At 37.9% G+C, this 24,917-nt stretch overlaps 3 protein-coding genes across 4 annotated transcripts in view; all 3 read left to right on the plus strand.

The window, feature by feature from the left end:
* The window catches only part of LOC130209877 (protocadherin gamma-C5-like), a 202,819-nt gene that overhangs the window by 7,485 nt on the left and 170,417 nt on the right, over nt 1-24,917 (plus strand). The window lies entirely within an intron of this gene.
* LOC130209884 (protocadherin gamma-A5-like) lies at nt 8,316-10,775 on the plus strand. The gene has a single exon (XM_056439800.1). It carries the CDS (start codon nt 8,322-8,324, stop codon nt 10,773-10,775), a length of 2,454 nt encoding a protein of 817 aa, XP_056295775.1. The 5' UTR covers nt 8,316-8,321.
* On the plus strand, nt 21,467-23,920 carry LOC130209885 (protocadherin gamma-A5-like). Its single transcript, XM_056439801.1, has one exon. It carries the CDS (start codon nt 21,467-21,469, stop codon nt 23,918-23,920), a length of 2,454 nt encoding a protein of 817 aa, XP_056295776.1.

Raw genomic sequence — 24,917 nt, forward strand, 5'->3', positions numbered from 1 at the left:
ATACTGGTGGTTTGTAAGAGTCATAGCCTTTCTTTCTGAAACAAATGCCAAATACACCTCTTTCTTTCTCTCTCTCTCTCTCTCTCTCTCTCTCGCTCTCTCTTTCTCACACAGTCAGACATACACACACACACACCAACCCTGTATCACAAAAAGTACGTTCCCCCAGACATAAATTGCAATTTGCAGTAGCGTTTGACTGAAACGTATTTCTCTCCAAATTACGTTTTACTGAAACGTATTTCTCTCCAGATTACGTTTGTATTTGACTTATTACAATTACAAATACGTCTCTAATCAACGTATCTTTGCCGTTTGTTGTCTCTCTTTTCTACAATGCTGTTATGAATTGGAAAAAGCGTCATCTAGTCTTATTTATACGTTGTCTCGCCTGCGTATTATGACAGCATTAAGCGTTGTAACGGATCCCTGCGTGAAGATTTACTGCTATGGTGACACTCCCTTATTTTCTTTCTTTAGATGACAATACATTAATTAAAACACGTAAACTATCACCACCTCATCACCACCTTAACAGAGTTAGCCTCATACGGGTCCAATCAACTGTTCAACTTTTTATAAAATGTGCATCTGTCCGTAATCTATACCATAGCGTTCGCATTTTAACCTAAAAAAAAGTGCGCTTCCTTTTAACCTTTCAAAATAAAAGTCCAATGTATCTGTTCAGCGGAAGTAGTATAAAACGTCTATATTTATTCAAACAATACAATATAAAAGGCATACATCAAAATCAATAAGGAAAATGCTAAACAGTCAAACAACTCAAAACAATAAACCCTTCATGGGGTTATTTACAGGCGTATTTACTTCTCATCAAACAAAAAGAGCAGGTACCCGGAAAAATCAGGGAAATAATTTGGGAATTGTGTCTACTGGAATAAACAAGTGAAATTTAAGACTTTTAAAGACTTTTTAAGACCACGTCTAAATAAAATTTAAGACCTAACTTGTGATGGAAATACAAATCAAAAGTGGAAATATACATTCATCGAAACACATTGATGTTTGTTCAAAATGAACAGTATGGTATGGTGTAATGCGAAAGGATAACACAAAAATATCATTGCTGTTGTAAATTATATTTATTAATACAACATTTTCAGAACATTTAGGTCACATGAACAAATGCTTATAACATCAAGTAAATATATTTTTTTAAATACGGGCAACATAGTTCCTTTTTAACAAAAAAATCTATAAAATAACATAAATAACAATTCCAGCTGCTTTTAAAATGCAAATGAATTTACATAATAGAATGTATGTGTGTGTGAGTGAGTGTGTGAGTGAGTGAGAGTTCTCATGTCTCTATGTGATGGATTTCATGCACAGGTTCATACGTCTATTCCTGAGCTTTTGTGAATATACTAGGAAAACAATCCTTTTCAAACTGTATGAATAAAAAAACTTCCAGTTGACATTTGGTCCAATCTCTTGGAAAAAAAAAAAAAAAAAGGCAGACATTAGCCATACAACAGTCAACACATCTCTTCATGACACCACCACTTCAGATTAATGTCAGACAGAGACTGGATAAATATGAATGAATACTATTTTTACAAATTAAGCAATGCGAGCCATCCATTGAGCCTGTGAACAGACATATTGACAGGTAAACACCACTCTACTTACTACCATTCTAAATCTATTTTTAATTAGTCTAATTAATGTGTAGTGCGCCTATCCATAGCTGTTATTAACTTGACACATGAGTAAAGCTTAACTATATGATACACATACTCATATACAAGAGAATAGTTAATACATACTGTATATTTATGGCAGACTTACTTTGAGATGCTGAAGTAGGTCCTGGCCAGTGTCATGGCCCATGAGCTATGCTCCAGAATCCTGACTGGACATGGTCATTTACAGTTTTTCTCGATTGATTACACACAAAAACTGGAACTTATAACACAATGACCACAACCTGTAACTCATGTGCCAACTCCTTAAACCAATTCTGCTAAACTATAAGCACAAGTATCTGCTTTAGACACAGATTTCAATTGTTAGCCACACTTTCTTCAAAATACAACACACAAGTATCTGCTTTAAACACAGATTTCAATTGTTAGCCACACTTTCTTCAAAACACTAAACACCATCCTCTCTACTTTGCACACTTCATCAATGCCAAAACCTCCTTGTGTTTAGACAGAACACACTGCTATTCAATTGGCAAAACTTCCATTTCCATGGCTGTTGTGCAATTTGGAATCAAGGCTTTAGCAATATAAGGGCCACAGGTGACCTCCTGATTTGAAGAAGAATGGATGAAAACATGGAAGGTAGAGGAGACAAGAGAGGCAGAGGAGTAAGGGTAAGAGGACGAGGATGAGGACGAGGAGGAGGAAGAGGTGGAAGAGGAGGAGGATGTTGATGAGGTCCTGTGGCCAGACAGGAACCGACGACAGGACGAAGACACATTTTTTTCGTCCTTTTTTATTTACACTTTTCTTTCTTTTTTTGTTGACTGTTGTTGTCTATTTTCTATTGTTTATTCTGTGAAACAATTATAAAAAAGAAAGAAACATTTTTGTTGTATATTTGTGTGTTGTTTTATATTTTGAGTTAAAACACTATACATTTACAATATTTTACAACAGGAGAAAGCGTACAGTACCACTGGACATGAAAAGGCATAATGCTCCTGATAAGGCCTTCATACTGGTGTTTTCCCATTTCATCGTAGTGTTTTCCATTGAGCACATCAGTGTTCAATCGATGCTTAGAATGTCTACTCATATAATGGGCTGTGTTTGTCATTTGAAAGCAAAGTTGCATTTTGCAGGAGATATAAAGGGTTTTGCATTTTGTGTGAGTGGTTTTGGGATTTGTGTTTAGAGTTTTGAGAAAACGAGGCATGCTTTCAAAAAATGTGTTTAAGAAATTGAGAAAAACTGTAACCAATAGCGCACATGAAGTCCAGTTGTCTGCTCGCGGTGGTCTGGTTCAGAGCTCTTTGTTACACGGCGCTGGATTTCCTCCGGTGACCTCCAGCGTTGTAGCGTTGACGTTGTTGCTAGCGGCGGAGCAGGAGCTAGCGGCGCAGCAGGAGCTAGCCCCGCGGGCTGCTGGCGGCCTTCGCTAGTCTCTGTGCTTCTTGCTCTGCACGTGAGATTCCACCGCTGGAAAGTCTTCCGACACATAACGCAGCTTCAGAAGCATTTCACCGACCGTAACCAGAAACACTCGTTCTTTTCAAGCCGTTGTTGTCCACCGCTACCGTCCACGTAATGATTGGCGATGGGCTGCCTGTTTTAAACGAACTCTTTGAGTTTGCAGATGAGTCACAGCACAACGACAATTTGACATTATATTTAATTATCGCTCTTACAACCGTTTCCTCTCTTTTAATAATCTTAATCAGTGGTGTGTTTTATTGTAAGCTTTGCAGGCGTAGTTATGTCTATCGGTCCACTATGGATAGTCTCCCCGTTTTCCCCACAATCTACCTCCCCCCTTTCACGGATGTAAGCCGTTGTGGGACCCTGCTAAAAGATGAGCGGTATGATTCCTTCTTGACCACGGGGTCGTGGAGAGGTGACTTTCGTTTCGGTTCCAGCACTGACACTGACACACTGAAGCAAAGAAGCGCAGCCTATCAAAAAAACACACTGAGGCAGGCTATAGTCTGAAGGTGAGGGCAGGTGCACCGCATCCTTGTTACGTTATCAAATGAGAGTTGGCCATAACAAACTAATGTTAAGGATGTTGTAAAATACTTCCAATGCGCTGAATTATGATTCGTCCCAAATATGTTAGCATTGCATTTGTGCGTGAATATGCAGTCGATGCCTGGTTGGATATGTTTTGTAATGCTCTTAGAGTTTTGCTTATAAACTCAACCTCATCCCGAAACACCTGACTACGGATATATATATGCTATATTATAAAATATTCTCGAAAATAGAAGCATATTAGAACAAATAAATTAGTTATACTATTTAAATCTGGTGTTTTGAGATTTTGTATTGTATTTTCTATCTAGGATTGAAAAAAAGTGTTCAGCGGACTATTTGTTGTGGTTTGTTTACCTGCCTTTTTCTAATTAGTCTACTCTAATCTGTTAGTATTCTCTCTCTTTATCTTGTTTGTGTTAAATGCATGGTATTACTATACTTGTATTATTTATTATTATTATACTACTCTATTTATCACTTTATCTTCTGATTTTATGAGAACAACACAGTTGAAGAACTGTAGTTATAGCTATTAGTAGTATTGCTTTGTCCCTGGTATATTTCTCTTTGTCGCTGTTAATGTTTGTTGTGTAAAACATTCTTCACACCTTTATTCATTGTCCAGTTAACTGCAGCCAAGTTGATAATGCCATGTTATGTTTGTATTTTAAATTACTTGATTTATTTGTGTGACTGAGACATAATAACACCTTTGCACTATGCTATGAATTGAACAATATGTCAACTGACCATGAGTGTATACTAATGAAAAATTAAACTTGAAGAGAAGATTGTGTCTTACTTCACCATTTGCCCATGACCTTTTGCAAAGAACATGAAAAGGACATAAACATAGTCCAAACCAAAATGAATGGCCATCACAACAACAATCCAAAGCAACTCTTCACAAGAAAATAAAACGTTCACACAAAGACTCAATGCATGTCTTTATCGTAAAACATGCTCTTACATCTCCAATACATAACTGCCATACTGCTAATAATAACAATACAAACAATCGTTATGTTGTTTATGTTGTTCTTTTACATTACGTGTCAATTAGACATTTCCAAAGCCTCTTTGTATTAAGCCACATACATGTTTCAGTTATCAAATAGTAAGAAACTAAAGATAAAATAGTACTGCTAAAACAAAGCACTTAAAGTCAAAAGCACTGTCAAACAAAATGCTTTTTATATGGATCTTGAAAGGTATTGTAGTGTGGATCAGCACGCATAGATTTGAGTCTTACACAACATAATGGTGATTCTCGGTTTGTGTGTGTGAGTGTGTGTGTGTGTGTGTGTGTGGACCTGCCTGCTACTGACTTTTTCATGTTTATGAAGCAGAGAGGTTTTTTCATCATAATAATTCCCATGTGAATTCATGCCAGTTGCTGAATCGTGTTACAGCTGCAGGCTCCTTTGTGCTCCTAATTTCCGTCATGGAAAGAGGTGGAAAAACAAGCAATGCTTCATTTGTGTATCTTCTAATCTGGGTTACCTTATCACTGTTTTAAGCATTGGTTGAACAAAATAGAGAATGATAGAAAAGTATGTAAGTCTAAGCATATAGTTGTAATTATTAATTAATTCTGTAATTTCATAAGGAGAAATATTGTGCGGAATATGGGATGAAATGTTGGAAAACTGCTGAGACATTTTATATGTAATTCTAGGAAATCCTGCTGCATTCATCTATATTGGTGTATTTTGATATATATCTCTCTTATTTCTTGTCAACTTGTCACTTAAGTATTGCATTCTACTTTTGGTATCATTTTGTCACATAAACCTTCTGCCAGTTGTCACTCAAAGCTGCCTTCTGAAGAATCAATTAAAGAAGGAAGAACAGGGCTCTAATTTTGGTTTGCTGTCAGTATTCTTGAAGTGAGCAGAACAGAACTGACCCGGTTGAAGCTCTTATCTTGGTTGACAATACATTATTATTATTTACCAAGAAGAAGTAAGTAAGTCAAGAATGAGACAGCTTTGTGCTGAACTTTGATGTAACACCAGATCAAACTGTTGTATGAATCAATAATGCACTGTTGATGTGTGTACAATGCCTAATAATGTAAAAACAATCATGACAAGATCAGATTTATTTTATAGGACTCATACTAACTGTTACCTTTTTCTCTTTTCTTTTTGGGTGCCCTCCTTGAATAACACATCAAATTCCATCCAGCAGGTAAGAAAATGTTCCTTTCCCTTTAAAAAAAAAAATCTTAAAGATCAACAAACTCAGTCAATCACATCTTTCCAATAATGAGATTCATTTTTTTTTTAACTCTTGCTCTCTTCCAATGCATCTATTTTCAGTACACACAGACTGTATTTAGCTGTATTCAGTCAAGACTAAGATTTTATGCTGAAGTTTTGGAGCAGGCAGCTCCGTTGCTCTTATTTTTGTGTGTTGTGTGATTCTACTCGAGGTTTTAAACTACATGCATATTAATCATCCTGATGTTCAGTCCTTGCCTAAATAATGCAATATCATGACGTGCAGAATGTTATTTTCTGTGACAGTATTATAATATTGTATTTGAACAGGCATTATTGTGACCTACTAAAAATAAATAGACATTATTGTGTGAATATTATGATGTAGCTACACGGAGAAGAAATATACTGCTGTGATATGTGTCAGTATTCGCTCATGCTCGTGGTTGAGCAGTTTCATACTAGAGGGACATGCATTGCTCAAATGTAGGTCACAGTCCGATTGCATCAGGGCAGAAACAATGATCTATCCATCTATCCATCTATCTATCTATCTATCTAAATATCTATCTATCTATCTAACTGTCTGTCTGTCTGTCTATCTATCTATCACTTCCCAACACAATACATATTCCCAGTTTAACCAACTTGTATTTTTCGTCAACTAATGTCTTTTTAATGGTGACAACGGCCAGTTATCTGTTCAATCTAAAACTATAAGAAAACACATAGTCTGGCATTTTAGACATTATTTTAAGTTCTTTTGTTTTTCCAATTTTATTGGAATGTTGTACATCCCCGTCATTACAAATGAGGCAGGAAGGACTCTTGAGCACACTAGTGATACAGTTGCATCATTGGTCCACACATGATGATGATGATGATTATGATGATGATGATGATGATGATGATGATGATGTTGTTTCTCTTCATCACTTTTGTTGGTGCTGTTGCCTAAGCTGTCCCTGCTGGTCTTCGAGGTTGTGTGCATATCCCGTACGGTTCTGGTATATATGTTGTCATTGTGTGGATTTGAGGTAATAGAGTGGCAGTTCATTTTGTAATCGAGATACAAGGCCTCTCTCCTTATGAGGCGTGCAGGACGACTGACTCTAGAAAGAGTGACTTATATATAGTATGTGCAACCCATGAGTCAAAGTATGTTTAGTGTGGATGACGCTGGAACTGAAAATCTGCAGGATAGAGAGCCATCCACAGTTTCTTATACGTCTACTCTGGTAAGTTGTTCCGTGGGACTTTACGCAAGTTACATAAACTGCTCTTATTGTATAGTGTTGATAGAAGGTTAACGTGCATGTGATTTTACTGATATTAATATTTGTAGTGAGAATAGATGTATATAAAACATGATTTGGGATGTGTTTACCAATGGACTGTCTGTTTTGCAGTCATTTTGCTCTCCATGGTCCTGAAATAATCTATTGCACTGAGAAACATTTTTCATTTGAAGACGTTGCATCTGGCTTTACTTTGAAATCCTCGATATAATGTCACAAGTTCATGACTAAGCATAATAATACTGATATACTAATTATTATAATATCATGAATAATCAAGTAACATACAAATACATTTGACAAAACAGAGCAGTATGATCATATTGCTCTGTTTTAAATGTAGCAGCACATTACTTGTTTTCATGTTGTTAGTGCCGTGGAGTCTCTTTAAAGAACGACATGGAGGGCTGCTGTGTTGACATGCATGTTAGCCCACGTTACATGCATCAGGTTGAGCACTTATTTTAATGCATGTAATATGCAATATGATGCCAATGTATCTCCATGTCCTCCTCACCATAACCTCCCGTTAGCGCAGCGAGCCAAGAGCAAGTCAAACCCACCAATAGAAACTCCTCACTTCAGCACTGTAAGCCCCGCCCACTACGTGCAAACTTGACTCGTAGATTTTCGTTTCGAGAGCACAGGTTATTTATCGAGAGCGAAGGTTTTTTTGTGAGCAAATGTTTTTATTTTGAGAGTACATTTTATTATTTTGAGAGCATTTTTTTATTTTGACAGAAAAGGTTTTCAATTGTGTTCGCATAATAAAGACACAAATCTACCTTCATATATATTATCATCCAGAACACCTCACTCGTGAGGTTGGATTTTCGGTTCTACAAGTTTCTTGTTTTAGCCTCCAAGTGACGCTGTTGCCTGGTGCATGAATTCAACTGTGTGAGGCAGGGCTTGGCTTTCCCCTGCTCTGTCACTGCGTTATGATATCCGTTTCATACGAGTTCAGACGCATCGGAGAAACAGTTGACATTTTTAACGCGATCTAAATTTACCTGGAATGTGTGCGTTTTCCCGATTGCGTTGAACTATTTAATTCATTGTTCCGTTTGCTTTGAGGACTCTGTTTTCACATGGCATTTAAAGAACATCCTCGGGACGGAGGACGAACATGGCGATTGTTTGGACAATTGCGAGGAGCAGTGTATCTGTTCATTTTTCAATTTATTTTTTTCCATCAAATGGAGGCACAGATCCGGTATTCAATCCCAGAGGAGATGAAGAAAGGGTCCCTTGTTGGTAATATTGCACAAGACCTAGGTTTGGATCTGAAAAGGCTGCGTACTGGCGGGGCCCGCATCGTTACCGGAGAAAACATCCAGTACGCCGAGCTGAAGACGGACAAAGGGATTCTAGTCGTGAATGAGAGAATCGACCGGGAGCAGCTTTGTGGTGACGTAACGCCGTGTAGCTTTACCTTTGAGATTTTGTTGGAAAAACCAATGGAGTTGCACCCTGTGACCATAGAAGTGTTGGACACAAACGACAATGCTCCCACTTTCCAAAACAGTAATCTGAAATTTGAAATTAGCGAATCCGCTGTGCTTGGTTCTCGTTTCATTTTGGAGATTGCGGACGACGCTGATGTTGGGGAAAACGGTCTGCAGAACTACATTTTAACTGTGAACGACAATTTTGTTTTAAAACAAAACATCAATCCGGACGGGAGTAAATATGCTGAAATGGTGCTCCAGAAACCCTTAGACAGAGAAGAACAGCCACGCCTGTCTCTAAAACTGTCGGCTGTGGACGGCGGAAATCCACAGAGATCGGGTACAGTAAATATAGATGTCCTCATTATAGATGCTAATGATAATGCTCCTGTGTTCAACCAGTCACTGTATAAGGGAATGGTGGTTGAAAATGCACCAAAAGGCACTCGTATTGTTACTGTGAACGCAAGCGACATAGATAGCGGTTCAAACGGAAAGATAGTGTATTCATTTTCAAAATCTAAAGCAGGGATTACTGACTTGTTCGATATAGATGAAGCTACTGGAATAATATATGTGGCTAAGGAAATAGATTTTGAAAAAGACAACAAAATTGAGTTTAGGGTTGAAGCCAAAGATCAAGGTGGACTCACAGATTCTAGCAAAGTTGATATTGAGGTAATCGATGTAAATGATAATGCGCCGGTCATTACCGTGATGTCATTCACCAGTCCTGTGTCCGAAGACTCCCCTGCTGGTACAACGATTGGCATAATTAATGTTAAAGATCTTGATTCTGGTACAAATGGACAAGTAAGATGCACGATTGAGGGCAATGTTCCTTTTAAAATTAAATCAAATGTTAGAAATTATTATGTATTGATGACTGATGCTCAATTAGATCGTGAAAATCTGTCGGAATGTAACATCACTGTTATTGCCTCAGACGCAGGATCGCCTCCCCTCTTAACGAAAAGAACATTTTATCTTAAGGTCTCGGATGTCAATGATAATGCCCCAGTATTCCCACGAGGCCCCTACAGTGCGTCCATCACAGAGAATAACTCTCCAGGTGTATCTATTCTAAGGGTTAATGCTAAAGATCTGGATGAAAACCAGAACGCCCGTGTTTCCTATATTTTAGAAGCGTGTGAAATAGGCGGAACTCAAGTTTCTGAGTATATTTCTATTAATGCAGAAAGCGGAGTAATACACGCAGTGCGTTCATTTGATTATGAACAGATCAAGCAGCTTGTATTCACTGTCAAAGCGCAGGACGGAGGCTCCCCTCCACTCAGTAGCAACGTGACTGTGAAAGTACTGATCCAGGACAGGAACGACAACCCTCCTCAGGTGCTGTACCCAGTCCAGACTGGTGGCTCTCTGGTGGCTGAACTGGTGCCTCGCTCAGCAGATGTGGGCTATCTGGTCACTAAAGTGGTGGCTGTGGATGTGGACTCTGGACAGAATGCCTGGCTCTCCTATAAACTGCAGAAAGCCACAGACAGGGCGCTGTTTGAAGTGGGCTTACAGAATGGAGAAATAAGAACTATCCGCCAAGTCACTGATAAAGATGCTGTGAAACAAAGACTGACTGTTATCGTGGAGGACAACGGGCAGCCCTCTCGTTCAGCTACAGTCATTGTTAGCGTGGCGGTGGCGGACAGCTTCCCTGAAGTGCTGTCTGAGTTCACTGACTTTACACAAGACAAGGAGTACAACGACAACCTGACTTTCTACTTAGTGCTGGCTTTGGCTGTAGTTTCCTTCCTCTTCATCACATGTTTAGTGGTGATTATATCAGTGATGATCTACAGGTGGAGACAGTCTCGCGTCATGTATCACTCCAACCTCCCTGTGATTCCGTATTATCCACCACGTTACTCAGACACTCTGGGGACAGGGACTCTCCAACACGTGTACAATTACGAGGTGTGCAGGACGACTGACTCCAGAAAGAGTGACTGTAAGATGGGAGGAGCCGGTAGTCAGAACGTGCTGATAATGGACCCCAGTTCTACAGGGACGATGCAGCGGATACAGAGTGAGAAGAACATCCTGGATGAACCAGACTCTCCTCTAGAGGTGAGTTAAGCATTTAGCTTCGCTAGTTTGCTCTTTTTTTCGAATTTATTTCCATTTAAAAAGCAAGACACGCCAAGCTGTCAACTTCAGCACCATGGACAGCATCTTGGTCAGTGTATTTAGTGGGGCAGATAACTGTAACAATCGTTCAAAAGTGGATACAAGCACCAAATTTGGTATATGTATCCCTCTGGGGTAATTAATTAAATAAAGAACGTTAGCCACTTAAATTTCAAAAGTGGCCGCCATTTTCCAAGATGGCTGCCAATTTTGCTGCTTGACAGACATATTCTGCCACAGAATTGTACCCATGGGACATATTTTTACCATTAAATCCTCTATTATTTGCCCTGGGAACATCAATAATGTAAAAGATCTTAATGATTGAGGGTCTTTTGGTGACATCTAGTAAATAACATGGAAAAAGACAGAAAATGATTTAATATGAAGAATGTTTAATAAACAGAATGTATCATGTTATTGAGGAGGTTAGATCTATTTAGTTTTCTGAGACATCTAAAATGTTTGAAAGTTCATTGCAGTTCTTTTGGGCCGCACCTAAAAGCTGCAAGGGGGAAGGCCTTTTTCGGGAAACCCAAATTTAACATTTGCTCTTCCTTTTGCATTTCCCTTCATCCAAAAATTTTAAAGTTTTCGGTTTTCTATTTTTGGATAGTCGGGTTTAAAAGGCCCTTGGCCACAAATAAAATCCTTTCTTTTTCAAAAGGGAAAACCCCCTTGGCTGGGAAAGGTTTTTTTCCTTTTCCAAATGCAGGGCCGGGAAAGGCCTCAGTTCAGCCAAAAGCAATCCTCTTTGGGGAAGGGCTTTGAAAAACCGGTGTTTCTGCAAAAAGCCCAAACCTGGCATAAATATTTTGCTGCCATTTTTGAAACTTCAGGGCCCAAAACCTTTAAAACCCTTCAGGCAGACTATTCTTGGTTTGGATGGGCTGATTTTGAAGCCTTTCGGGTTCACAAAACCCCCAGGTTTCCAAAGGTTTTTCCCTTTTGCCAGAAGGTTGAAAAAACCCTTTTTACACCTGAAAGGCATTGGGAAAAGGGATTTCCTTTTTCTCCTTCCTCTTTATAAGAAAAGGGTCATTTAAGGTTTTCCACCCAGTTTATCCTTTCCCCAAAACAACCCTTTAATTTTAAAGGGGGTGTTGGAATGGAAAACATTGAATTGCTAAAACAAGGAGTCTTACCACTTTTATTTTGTGTTTTGGTTTTTGACTAAAAATTTGGTTGGAGGAAAAAATTTGGTTTCCCTTTAAAAAGGGCTTTAATGATTCTTCTAGGTTTATCATTGCAACATTGCCTCCCTTTGGGTCATTTTAAAAGGCCTTTGGTTTTTCAAGTTTGGAAACCTTTTGTAAGGCGGAAAATAAAACTCAGTTTTTTGGGTTGTAATTTTTTTAAAAAAAGGGCCCCCAGTTTTTTAAAATTTTCCAAATTTTGGTCCTTTTCCCTTTCCCCATTCTTCTTAAAAAAATTTTGGCAAATTTAAAAATTGTTTTTCCCAAATTTTTAAATACCTTTTTGCAAACAGATTTTTTTAAAGGTATTTTGTTGTTTTGGGAAAACTTTTTGAAACCCTTCCCAAAAATTTTTTAGGGGCATTCCCCACTTTTCTTGGGGGTTTGGGTTAAAATTTTTGGGAAAAAATTTACAAAAATTTTGGTTATGGGGAAACCAAAAGGTTAGTCTAGAAATGATTTATTATTTTTCTTTTTTTTCCACAAAACAGGTTAAACCCCCTCTTTTATGTTTTTTTAAAGGGATATTTTTGGAAACAATTTTTGGATAATTTTTTGGGAAAAAATTTTTTCAGGCCGCATAAAAGCTTTTTTCTTGGCTAAATTTTTTATTTTGGAAAAAAAATTTATTTTTGGTTTTTTTTTCCTTTTGGTGTTTTGTTTCATTTAAAAAAATTTTCATCAAAGTATTGTTATTTTTTTTAAAAATACTATTTTCAAAGTTTTAATACCTATTTGCAAAGCTTGATTTATGTTGGCTTTTTTTTGATTTTTCAATTTTAACTCCTTAAAGCTTTTTATAAAATTATTTACATTTATTAATTTTCCAGGCCGGGTCTTTTTTTACCTTTCCAACATTTCTGATTCCCTTGTAAAAAACTTTTGTTTGGACAAAGAAATTATTTTCAATATTTTTTTTTTTTCTGCCTGGGCGAAAAAAAGGGAAACTTTAAATCGAAATTTTTTATTTTAGTTTTCTTTTTTTTCCCTTTTCATAATAAATTTTTTTGGGGGAAATTTTTTTTTTAAAACCGGGGAAAAAATTGTTAAACCCCCAATAAAAGGATTTTTTGGATCTGGATTTTTTGAGGAAAAATTAAATTTGGGCCCAAAAAGGTTCTTGGAAACAAAAGCCCAACCTTTTTAACCCCTTAGGTTTCATTTAATTTTTTAAACCGGGTTTCCGAAAAGTTATTTTAAATTTAAAAATTTTTTTCCCTTTTTAAAAAAAGTTTTGTTTAAACTAAATATCATTTTTTTTCATTTTAAAATTGGAGGGGGGAAATTTTTTTTTTAAAAACTTTTTTTTAAAAAAAACCCAGTTTGGAAGTAAATATTTGGGGTTCTCCGCCTTTCAGGGGCCCCCATTGTCTTTGTGTTTTCCATTTTTAAAAACTCAAGGACGGGGACAGTAAATTTTTAGTTTTCAGTTTAAATTCCCCCAACTGCTCCTTTTTAACCCGGCTCTGTGTAAAATCAAAAGGTTTATCAGAAAGGGCCACAGCCCTGCCTTTTTAAAATTTGGATTTTATTTTAAAGGAAAAAATCAGAAAGTTCATTTTATAAAGGGGAATTTTTTCTTTTTTTATTTGGGGCAGATGGGAAAAATGGTGGTCTTTCAGAGGGGGCAAGAGGGCCCCAATTTTTTAGGGTTTTTCGTGTCTTGGGACTTTTGGTTTTTCCTTTTCATTTGAAATTTTTGGTGGCAAATTTTTCTAAAAACCCAAGGAAATAAAAAACTTTTTTTTCAAATTTTGGAAAAAATTTTGGGTTTAATTAAAATCCGCCGGAGGGCCCTACGGCCAAAAATTCCCCAACCGAGTGAAAGGCCCCAAAATCTTTTCGTTAAAGAGAATAACCCGGCTTTTTTCGTCACCCGGACCTTCCAGCCTTTTAAATTATTTTTGGAAAACCCCAAAATGGGAAACTAAAAGGGGAAATAAAACGGGGTTTGGTGGTTTTTGTTTATAAAATAAAACGCCCGGTTTCCCAAATTAAAGTGCCGTCCTTGAAATATAAACCCAGGCAGGGGAAAATTTCCTCGGGGCGCCCAGGGGACTGGGGGCCCCGGGGCAAAACGGTTCCCCAGAATGTTTTGGGTCCAAAGGGGGGCTTTTTTATTGGGAAGAACCGGGCCTTCCAAAATGGAAAAAAATTTTTAAAAGGGGGTTTTTCCAGAATTTAGAAAAAAAACATCCCCAAACCCTGTTTTAAAAAAGGACGCGTTACGGGAGGAAAGGGGCCGGGCCCCCGGGCAGTAAATTTTGAACGTCCCGGGGGGGAAAAGTTCCGAAATGTTTCCGGGGTTTCCCCAACTTTAAAAGACGGAGGAAAACAAAACCCAAACCACAAGTGTTTTTTTTTCCCTTTTTTACAGGGGTTTAAAATGGGTTTTATACATTTTGGTCTAAGGGGAAATGCTTTTTCATAATTGTAAAACCGGGGCCCCCATTTTCTGTTTCGGGGGCGGGGATTAAATGAAAAACAAAAATTTGAGGCAGACCCCGGGGAAAAGGATTAAGGGGGGAACCGGTAGTAAAAACTTGAAAAGGGAAATTTTCAAGGGGGACAATGCGCCAATTAAAAACATTATGAACCCCCCCTTTCTGAGGTGATTTCCGGGTAAACTTTTTGCTTTTTTTTTAAAAAATTTTTTCCATTTGAAAAAAAATTACAAATAAATTTTTTTGATTTTTAAACTTTTAAAATTTTAATTTAAATCTCTTTCAAATTTACAATTTAAAACAGAAAAATTTTTTGTAAATTTTGTTTCTGAAAAATTTTATAAAATAACACCAATTTTTTTGGGGTTTTTCCTTTCCTTTTAGTTAACAAATTTTTTTTAAAAAATTTGGGAAAATTTGGACCTAAAAACAAAAAAAAAAAAATTATTTTAAATAAAAAAAATTTTTTTTTTTTAACTTTCCAAAATTTTTGCTTTTTTTCAAGGAATTCTGTTAATCAAACGGGATTTTTTTATCTTTAGAGGACAAAATTTTTTTGGGAAAGCCCAATCCAATTTTTGCCCTTTAAACTCAAAAGGGGGGTTTTTTGGGTTTTTTTTGTTAAAAAATTAAACAGTTTCGTTTTGAAAAGGCGGCATTTCCCTTCCACTCATTAGAAGTGTTTTTTAAAATACTTTTTTAAAAACAACCAACCCTTTTAATTTGTTGTCCCGTTCCAGATTTGGTGGCTTTTTGGTGGTTTTAATTTGGGCCTTTTGGTCAGAATTTTTTTGGGTTTTTCTTTTTACCTAAAGTTGGGGCTTGGATGTGGATTTGGAAAAGAAACCTGGCCCCTCCTTTAAAAAATTGGAAAAAGGGCCACGGAAAAGGGCGTTTTTAAATCTTACAAAGGGGGAAAAATAAGTTTTTTTCCCCCAAAGTAAACGGTTTTAAAAGAGGGCTTTTTTTGGAAACAAAGGACTGTTTGTTTTCTTTTTGGGGAAAAAGGGGGGCAGTCCGTTACAAACCGGGGGTAATTTTTAAACGTGGGGGGGCAAAAATTTTTTTCCTAAAAGGCTTTTCGGGGTTACTGCCCTTTACCCCGACAAGGGAGAAAAAGGACAACCTAAAAACCAAGGCGGCTTTGGGGGGGGGGTTTCCCCTTTCTTCTTTTAGGTGTTTTGGTGAAACAGTAAGTTGGGGTTTTAGAATTTGATCACCCCCTTTTCCCTGTGTTTTTAAAAATTAACCCCCCCCGGGGTTATCAGAACTCGGGGCAGGGACTTTCCAAAGGGTTTTCAATTGGGGTTTTGCAAACAAATTTTTAAAAACTCCAAAAGATAAAATTAAAAAAATGGGAAGCCTTTAGCAGAAGGCGAAATCCCCCTTTTTTAAAGGGGAAATGGGGGATCGGAGGAGAAAAAACCCCGGGAAAACCAAAAATTCCTTTAGAGGGGGTTAACAAAATGCTTTTTTTTTTTTTCTTTTTTGATTTTTTTAAAAAAACAAAGGCCCACAATTTAAACAGGAACCCACGGTCATTTTTTTTTAAAGGGCTGGAATTTTAAAAAAAAAGTTTTAATTTAAACGCTTTCTTTTTTGGAAAAGATTGATTAGGGAAAAGAAAAAATTTTTGGGTTTGGGTAACAATAGGTTAAATTTAAAGAATTTTAGTAAAAGAAATTATCTTTTATTTTTTTCCCGGGCCCGTTCGGGGTTTACCCTTAAAACTGTTGCTTTTTTAAAATAAAAAATTTCGTTTTGAAAAAAAATTAATTTAATATGTTCTTTAAATAAAAAAGAAAAAAAATTTTAAAAATTTTTTAATAAATTTCCTTTTTTTTTTTTAGAAAAATCCTTTCTGTTTTTTCTTAACGATTTTTGGGGTTTCCCCTCCAATAAAAGGTTTATTTCTCTGTGTAATTTTAAGGCCCCGTTTTAAGGAAAACCAGTTTGAATAAGAAATTTTTAATTCCTTTTTTGGACCAAATTTTTGGGTTTAACCGGGTTTCCTTTGGGGGAAAATATTCCATTTTTTTGGTTTTAAAAGGGCTTTGGGGTTTTATTTCAAATTAAAATTCACTTCAAAGGAGGGGGCTTTTTTTTTTAAAAATACTTGAAAAACAATCCGGGAATTGACCAATTATTTGTTCCCCAGTCCGCGGGTTGGCCCCGGGGGGTGGGGGCCTTTAAGGATTTTGGGCTTTTGGCCAAAAGGGGGCTTTTGGATTTTAATTAAGAATTTTCCGGTTTATCCTAAAAACCCAAGCCGGGCCTGTTTAAGTGGTTTTTAAAGTGGAGAAATGGTTTTCCCCAAGCATGTAAAGATTGGAAACGTGTTTTTTGTAGGACAAGGGGGCCAGCCCCTCTTAAACTACATTTCTTTTTTAAACGGGGCCTGGGCAGTTCCAATGTGTCTTTCAGTTTTCCAAAAAAGGGATTTTTTAAAAAAACCCCGATTTTAAAAATTGGCGGGTTTTGGTGTTTTCCTTTTTCATAACTTTTTTGGGTGGTGATTTATTCTAAACCAGGGGAAAAAAGGCTCTTTTATCAATTAAAACCCCCCTTTTTTGTTTCCGAAACCCTTTAAAAGGGGGCCTTTTTGGGGACGGGAAAACATTACAACCCCGGGGTGGGGGACGGCCCCAAAATTTTTATTGAAGAGGGAAAGCCGGAGCAGTTTTTGGGGTTCCCCCCGTTTAAAGGCTTTGAGGGATTTTGGAAAACCCCTGGAAACCCAAAATCTTTGAGGTTTTAGTTTTAAAAATTGTAAGGCCCTTTTTTTTTTTCCCAAAAAAATGACCCGAAAATTAAAAGGGGAACAGCTCTTGGTCAGTTTTTTTTTAAAGCGAGAAAGGTTTTAATGTAAAATTTTTTAAAGATTATTTTTGGACAAATTTTTATTGAACAAATGAAATCCAAAGTTTTGGAAATAAATATTTAAATGGTTCTGAACCTTTTTTGAGGGGAAAAAACTTTCTTTTAAAAAAGATGGTTAATAAGGGGATTGGGGGAAAACAAAAAAAAAAAAATATACCGTAAAATTTTTTAAAATTTTTCCCACGTTTAAATGCCCCCTTTTCCAAATTCTTTTTCCATTGTTTTGGGAAAACACCCAAAACAAAAGTGTTTTTAACAGTTTAATTTTCCCCGGCGTAAAACAGTTTTAAATGGCTCATTAATTTTTTTAAAAACCCAAAGGGAAAATTTTTGTTTATTTTTCGTTTTGAAAAATTTTTGGTGTTTCTTTTCCCTTAATTATTATGAAAAGCGAAAAATTTAAATCTTTTTTTAAAAAAACCCGGGTTGGTTTCCCAGAAATTTTTTTGTTATTTGTTCGATATGGGTTTTATTTATGTTTTTTTTAAAATCGGGGCCCTTTTATCTATAAATTTTTGAAAGCCCAACAACTTTTTGAAGGGGTTTTTAAAAAAATTTCGATTTAAAAAGTGCAAAACAGGGTTTATCCGTAAATTTAAATTTTTATTTGCACACTTTTTAAAAACCCACCCCCAAAAAAATACATTTTTCTTTTTCCACGGGTTGGCAACACTTTAATCCAAATTTTATTTTTATTTTTCTTTCAAAAAGGACCCCTTTTTTCTTTTTCTAACTTTATTCAAACCATTCAATCCCAGGGGTGGAAAGGTTTGAGGAAGTAAAACGGTTTGTTTAAAAGACCCCGAATTATGGCCAAAAAATTTTGGGGGCTGAAAGGAAAAAGGTTCTTGTGGAAAGGGGGTTGCCCAAAAAAATTTTTAAAAAGCCCCCGTGTGCTTTAGCTTTTGAGGTGATTTTGGAAAACCCTATCGAACTGCACAGAATAACTGTTGAGGTTTTAGATATAAATGATCACGCGCCCGTCTTCCCAAATAAAGATACGCCGATCCGCCTTGAAATCAGTGAATCAGCTGCAGTTGGAGTCCAGTTTCCACTGCAGAGCGCAGAGGATCTAGATGTCGGGCAAAACGCGTTGCAAGATTATGTTTTGTCGCCAAACGAACATTTTATATTGAAGCAACATGCAAATCCAGATGGAAGTAAATATGGTGAAATCGTTCTTCATAAGCCTTTAGACAGAGAGCGACATCCCCGTCTGTCTTTAAAACTGATCGCAGTTGACGGAGGAACGCCACAGAGATCGGGCACAGTAAATATAGACGTCACCGTGTTAGATGCCAACGATAATGCTCCCGTGTTTAACCAATCGGTGTATAAAGCATCTGTGATGGAAAACACAGCGAAAGGCACAATTGTTATAACAGTTAATGCCACGGACGCTGACAGTGGTTCATATGGTGTCATCACGTACAGTTTGTCTAAGACGAAAGGAAATGCAGTGAATATATTCAGTATTGACGAAAACACGGGCAGAGTTTCTGTTTCTGGTCAGATTGATTATGAAAAAGACAGAAAATTTGAGGTCAGAGTCGAGGCAAAGGATCAAGGTGGCCTAACCAGGTCGAGTAAAATTACTTTAGATATTGTTGATGTCAACGACAATGCGCCAATTATAAACATTATGTCATTTTCTAGCCCTGTATCTGAGGATGCACGTCCTGGTACAACTGTTGCTGTTTTAAATATAAAAGATTCGGATTCTGAAAAAAATGGACAAATAACATGTTCTATTGATCGTAAACTTCCATTTAGGATCGAATCATCTTTAACAAACTATTACAATTTAATCACAGATCAACATTTTGATAGAGAATCCGTCTCAGAATATAATATAACAATAACAGCCACTGATTTGGGCTCTCCTCCACTTTTTAGCTCAACAAAGTTACGCCTTCAAATCTCTGACGTAAACGACAACGCACCTATATTCAATAAAAACAGTTATTCTGCTCACATCACAGAGAATAATTCCCCTGGAACTCCCATATTTGCTGTCAGCGCACAAGACTCTGATTGGAATCAGAACGCACGAGTATCATATCTTTTAGAGGACACACAAGTCAGTGGGAGTCCAATCTCTAATTATGTGTCTGTAAACTCAGAAACTGGGGTTATTAGCGCGGTTCGTTCTTTTGATTATGAACAAATTAAACAGCTTCAGCTGGTTGTCAAAGCGCAGGACGGAGGCTCGCCTCCACTCAGTAGCAACGTGACTGTGAAAGTACTGATCCAGGACCAGAACGACAACCCTCCTCAGGTGCTGTACCCAGTCCAGACTGGTGGCTCTCTGGTGGCTGAACTGGTGCCTCGCTCAGCAGATGTGGGCTATCTGGTCACTAAAGTGGTGGCTGTGGATGTGGACTCTGGACAGAATGCCTGGCTCTCCTATAAACTGCAGAAAGCCACAGACAGGGCGCTGTTTGAAGTGGGCTTCCAGAATGGAGAAATAAGAACTATCCGCCAAGTCACTGATAAAGATGCTGTGAAACAAAGACTGACTGTTATCGTGGAGGACAACGGGCAGCCCTCTCGTTCAGCTACAGTCATTGTTAACGTGGCGGTGGCGGACAGCTTCCCTGAAGTGCTGTCTGACTTCACTGACTTTACACAAGACAAGGAGTACAACGACAACCTGACTTTCTACTTAGTGCTGGCTTTGGCTGTAGTTTCCTTCCTCTTCATCACGTGTTTAGTGGTGATTATATCAGTGAAGATCTACAGGTGGAGACAGTCTCGCGTCATGTATCACTCCAACCTCCCTGTAATTCCGTATTATCCACCACGTTACTCAGACACTCTGGGGACAGGGACTCTCCAACACGTGTACAACTACGAGGTGTGCAGGACCACTGACTCCAGAAAGAGTGACTGTCAGTTGGGAGGAGCCGGTAGTCAGAACGTGCTGATAATGGACCCCAGTTCTACAGGGACGATGCAGCGGATACAGAGTGAGAAGAACATCCTGGATGAACCAGACTCTCCTCTAGAGGTGAGTTAAGCATTTAGCTTCGCTAGTTTGCTCTTTTTTTCTTGTTTTTGTATTTATTTCCATTTAAAAAGCATGACACGCCAAGCAGTCAACTTCAGCACCATGGACGGCATCTTAGCATCTTGGTCAGTGTTTCATTATAATGCTGAGTTTTTCAAAGTTTTAATGACTGCTCGTTTGCAAAGCATTGACTTATGTTGAAAGACAGATATTTTGTATTGTAACTATGTTATACTGCCTTAAAGCATTTTAGTAAAAGTCATACTCCATTAATTATTTTCACACGTCCGGTGTCTGATTACCTTCCACATTTCTGATTGCGTTGTATACAACATTTCGTTTTGACAAGAAATGATGGTGTCAATATCGTTACTGTCTGACATAAGGGCAACACAAAAAGAAAACAAATATAGTCTCAGTACATTTATTTATATATATTTCTTCTTTTTTTCACGATTATTTTAGTAATGATCCCCTTTCCTGCATTTCTTTCTTCTCAACGGTGATATTGCGGTTAAACATCTCCTAATACAGGATTGTTTGGCATCAGTGTATTTTTGAGGACAGTAATTAATTTCGGGACCAGTCTTGATGAAACGAAACAATCTTTTGAATCCTTATGGACTCATTAATTTGGTTTTACGGGTTTCCTGTAAAGAAAGTTATATTTGTTCTATTGTTTTCGTTTTGAAAAGTCTTTGTGTTTTCATTTCAAACTAAATATTACATGCTACATTATGATGAGTTGAATTATTTTTAATTTACAAACACTATATTTAAAAACAATCCAGATTGATTTCCACGATACATATTTGTTCAGTCCGTCTGCTTCAGAGCTCAGGGGTGTGTGGCTTTATTTGATCTTCAGCTTTTAGACTCTAAGGGACGCTGTTGATCAGTATATTATTATTGTATATTCAGTTTATCCTCCAACTGACTCCGTGCAGCCGGCGCTCTGTGTTTTAGTCGAGGTTTAGTGCGAGAGAACATGGTCTCACAGACGTGCCTGTAAAGATTGGAGACGTGTTTAGTTGTCACGGACATATCAGAACCAGCTTCGCCATCATATCAATCGGATACAGTTTTTTCTTTTTATTCTTCGTGGCCACGATGGCAACTGTGGGATCTTTCAGATGCGCAAAATGGCGTTTGTTTGATGGATTACGATGTCAAATTGGACTGCTTGTGTTTCTGTTTCATGCGGTGAACATGGTAGGTGGTCAGATCCGTTATTCTATACCAGAGGAGATGAAGAAAGGCTCTGTTATCGGGAATGTAGCCCAAGATCTTGGTTTAGATCTGAAGAGGCTCCGTTCGGGGCGGGCCCGTATCGTGACCGGAGAAAACATTCACTACACCGAGCTGAAGACGGACAAAGGGATTCTAGTCGTGAATGAGAGAATAGACCGTGAGCAGCTTTGTGGTGACGTCACTCCGTGTAGCTTCAGCTTTGAGGTGATTTTGGAAAACCCGATGGAACTGCACAGAATAACTGTTGAGGTTTTAGATATAAATGATCACGCGCCCGTCTTCCCAAATAAAGATACGCCGATCCGCCTTGAAATCAGTGAATCAGCTGCAGTTGGAGTCCAGTTTCCACTGCAGAGCGCAGAGGATCTAGATGTCGGGCAAAACGCGTTGCAAGATTATGTTTTGTCGACAAACGAACATTTTATATTGAAGCAACATGCAAATCCAGATGGAAGTAAATATGTTGAAATGGTTCTGCAGAAGCCTTTAGACAGAGAGCGACATCCCCATCTGTCTTTAAAAGTGATCGCAGTTGACGGAGGAACGCCACAGAGATCGGGAACAGTAAATATAGACGTCACCGTGTTAGATGCCAATGATAATGCTCCCGTGTTTAACCAATCGGTGTATAAAGCATCTGTGATGGAAAACACAACGAAAGGCACAAGTGTTATAACAGTTAATGCCACGGACGCTGACAGTGGTTTAAATGGCGTCATCATGTACAGTTTGTCTAAGACGAAAGGAAATGCAGTGAATATATTCAGTATTGACGAAAACACGGGCACAGTTTCTGTTTCTGGTCAGATTGATTATGAAAAAGACAGAAAATTCGAGGTCAGAGTCGAGGCAAAGGATCAAGGTGGCCTAACCGGGTCGAGTAAAATTACATTAGATATTGTTGATGTCAATGACAATGCGCCAATTATAAACATTATGTCATTTTCTAGCCCTGTATCTGAGGATGCACGTCCTGGTACAACTGTTGCTATATTGAATATTAAAGATGCAGATTCTGAAAAAAATGGACAAATAATATGTTCTATTGATCGTAAACTTCCTTTTAGGATCGAATCATCTTTAACAAACTATTACAATTTAATCACAGATCAACATTTTGATAGAGAATCCGTCTCAGAATATAATATAACAATAACAACCACTGATTTGGGGTCTCCTCCACTTTTTGGCTCAACAAAGTTACACCTCAAAATCTCTGACGTAAACGACAACGCACCTATATTCAATAAAAACAGTTATTCTGCTCACATCACAGAGAATAATTCCCCTGGAACTTCCATATTTGCTGTCAGCGCACGAGACTCTGATTGGAATCAGAACGCGCGAGTATCGTATCTTTTAGAGGACACACAAGTCAGTGGGAGTCCAATCTCTAATTATGTGTCTTTAAACTCAGAAACTGGGGTTCTTAGCGCGGTTCGTTCTTTTGATTATGAACAAATTAAACAGCTTCAGCTGGTTGTCAAAGCGCAGGACGGAGGCTCCCCTCCACTCAGTAGCAACGTGACTGTGAAAGTACTGATCCAGGACCAGAACGACAACCCTCCTCAGGTGCTGTACCCAGTCCAGACTGGTGGCTCTCTGGTAGCTGAACTGGTGCCTCGCTCAGCAGATGTGGGCTATCTGGTCACTAAAGTGGTGGCTGTGGATGTGGACTCTGGACAGAATGCCTGGCTCTCCTATAAACTGCAGAAAGCCACAGACAGGGCGTTGTTTGAAGTGGGCTTACAGAATGGGGAAATAAGAACTATCCGCCAAGTCACTGATAAAGATGCTGTGAAACAAAGACTGACTGTTATCGTGGAGGACAACGGGCAGCCCTCTCGTTCAGCTACAGTCATTGTTAACGTGGCGGTGGCGGACAACTTCCCTGAAGTGCTGTCTGAGTTCACTGACTTTACACAAGACAAGGAGTACAACGACAACCTGACTTTCTACTTAGTGCTGGCTTTGGCTGTAGTTTCCTTCCTCTTCATCACGTGTTTAGTGGTGATTATATCAGTGAAGATCTACAGGTGGAGACAGTCTCGCGTCATGTATCACTCCAACCTCCCTGTAATTCCGTATTATCCACCACGTTACTCAGACACTCTGGGGACAGGGACTCTCCAACACGTGTACAACTACGAGGTGTGCAGGACCACTGACTCCAGAAAGAGTGACTGTAAGATGGGCGGAGCCGGTGGTCAGAACGTGCTGATAATGGACCCCAGTTCTACAGGGACGATGCAGCGGATACAGAGTGAGAAGAACATCCTGGATGAACCAGACTCTCCTCTAGAGGTGAGTTAAGCATTTAGCTTCACTAGTTTGCTCTTTTTTTCTTCTTTTTGTATTTCTTTCCATTTAAAAAGCATAACACGCCAAGCAGTCAACTTCAGCACCATGGACAGCATCTTGGTCAGTGTCTCATTATATTGCTGTTTTCTTCAGTTTTAATGACTGCTCGTTTGCAAAGCATTGACTTATGTTGAAAGCCAGATATTTTGTATTGTAACTATATGTTATACTGCCTTAAAGCATTTTAGTAAAAGTCATACTACATTAATTATTTTCACACGTCCGGTGTCTGATTACCTTCCACATTTCTGATTGCGTTTGTACAACATTTCGTTTTGACAAGAAATGATGATGTCAATATGGTTACTGTCTGACATAAGGGCAACACAAAAAGAAAACAAATATATACTCAGAAAATGTATTTATATATATTTTCTTTTTTCCCCTTCACATTTCAGTAATGATCCCTCTTGCTGCATGTTTTTCTTCTTAACGGTGATATTGCGGTTAAACATCTCCTAATACAGGATTTTTTGGCATCTGTGTATTTTTGAGGACAGTAATTAATTTCGGTCTATTTTTCTTTCTTTTCTGTAAAACCGAGTGTGCTGTATTAACACATACAGGACTGTCTCAGAAAATTAGAATATTGTGATGAAGTTCTTTATTTTCTGTAATGCAATTAAAAAAACAAAAATGTCATGCATTCTGGATTCATTACAAATCAACTGAAATATTGCAAGCCTTTTATTCTGATTTATTGCTGATTATGATTTACAGCTTAAGAAAACTCAAATATCCTATCTCTAAATATTAGAATATCATGAAAAAGTATACTAGTAGGGTATTAAACAAATCACTTGAATTGTCTAATTAACTCGAAACACCTGCAAGGGTTTCCTGAGCCTTGACAAACACTCAGCTGTTATAAATCTTTTTTTTTACTTGGTCTGAGGAAATATTAAAATTTTATGAGATAGGATTTTAGAGTTTTCTTAAGCTGTAAGCC

This window comes from Pseudoliparis swirei, chromosome 19 (assembly GCF_029220125.1).
Source record: "Pseudoliparis swirei isolate HS2019 ecotype Mariana Trench chromosome 19, NWPU_hadal_v1, whole genome shotgun sequence".
Taxonomy (NCBI): domain Eukaryota; kingdom Metazoa; phylum Chordata; class Actinopteri; order Perciformes; family Liparidae; genus Pseudoliparis; species Pseudoliparis swirei.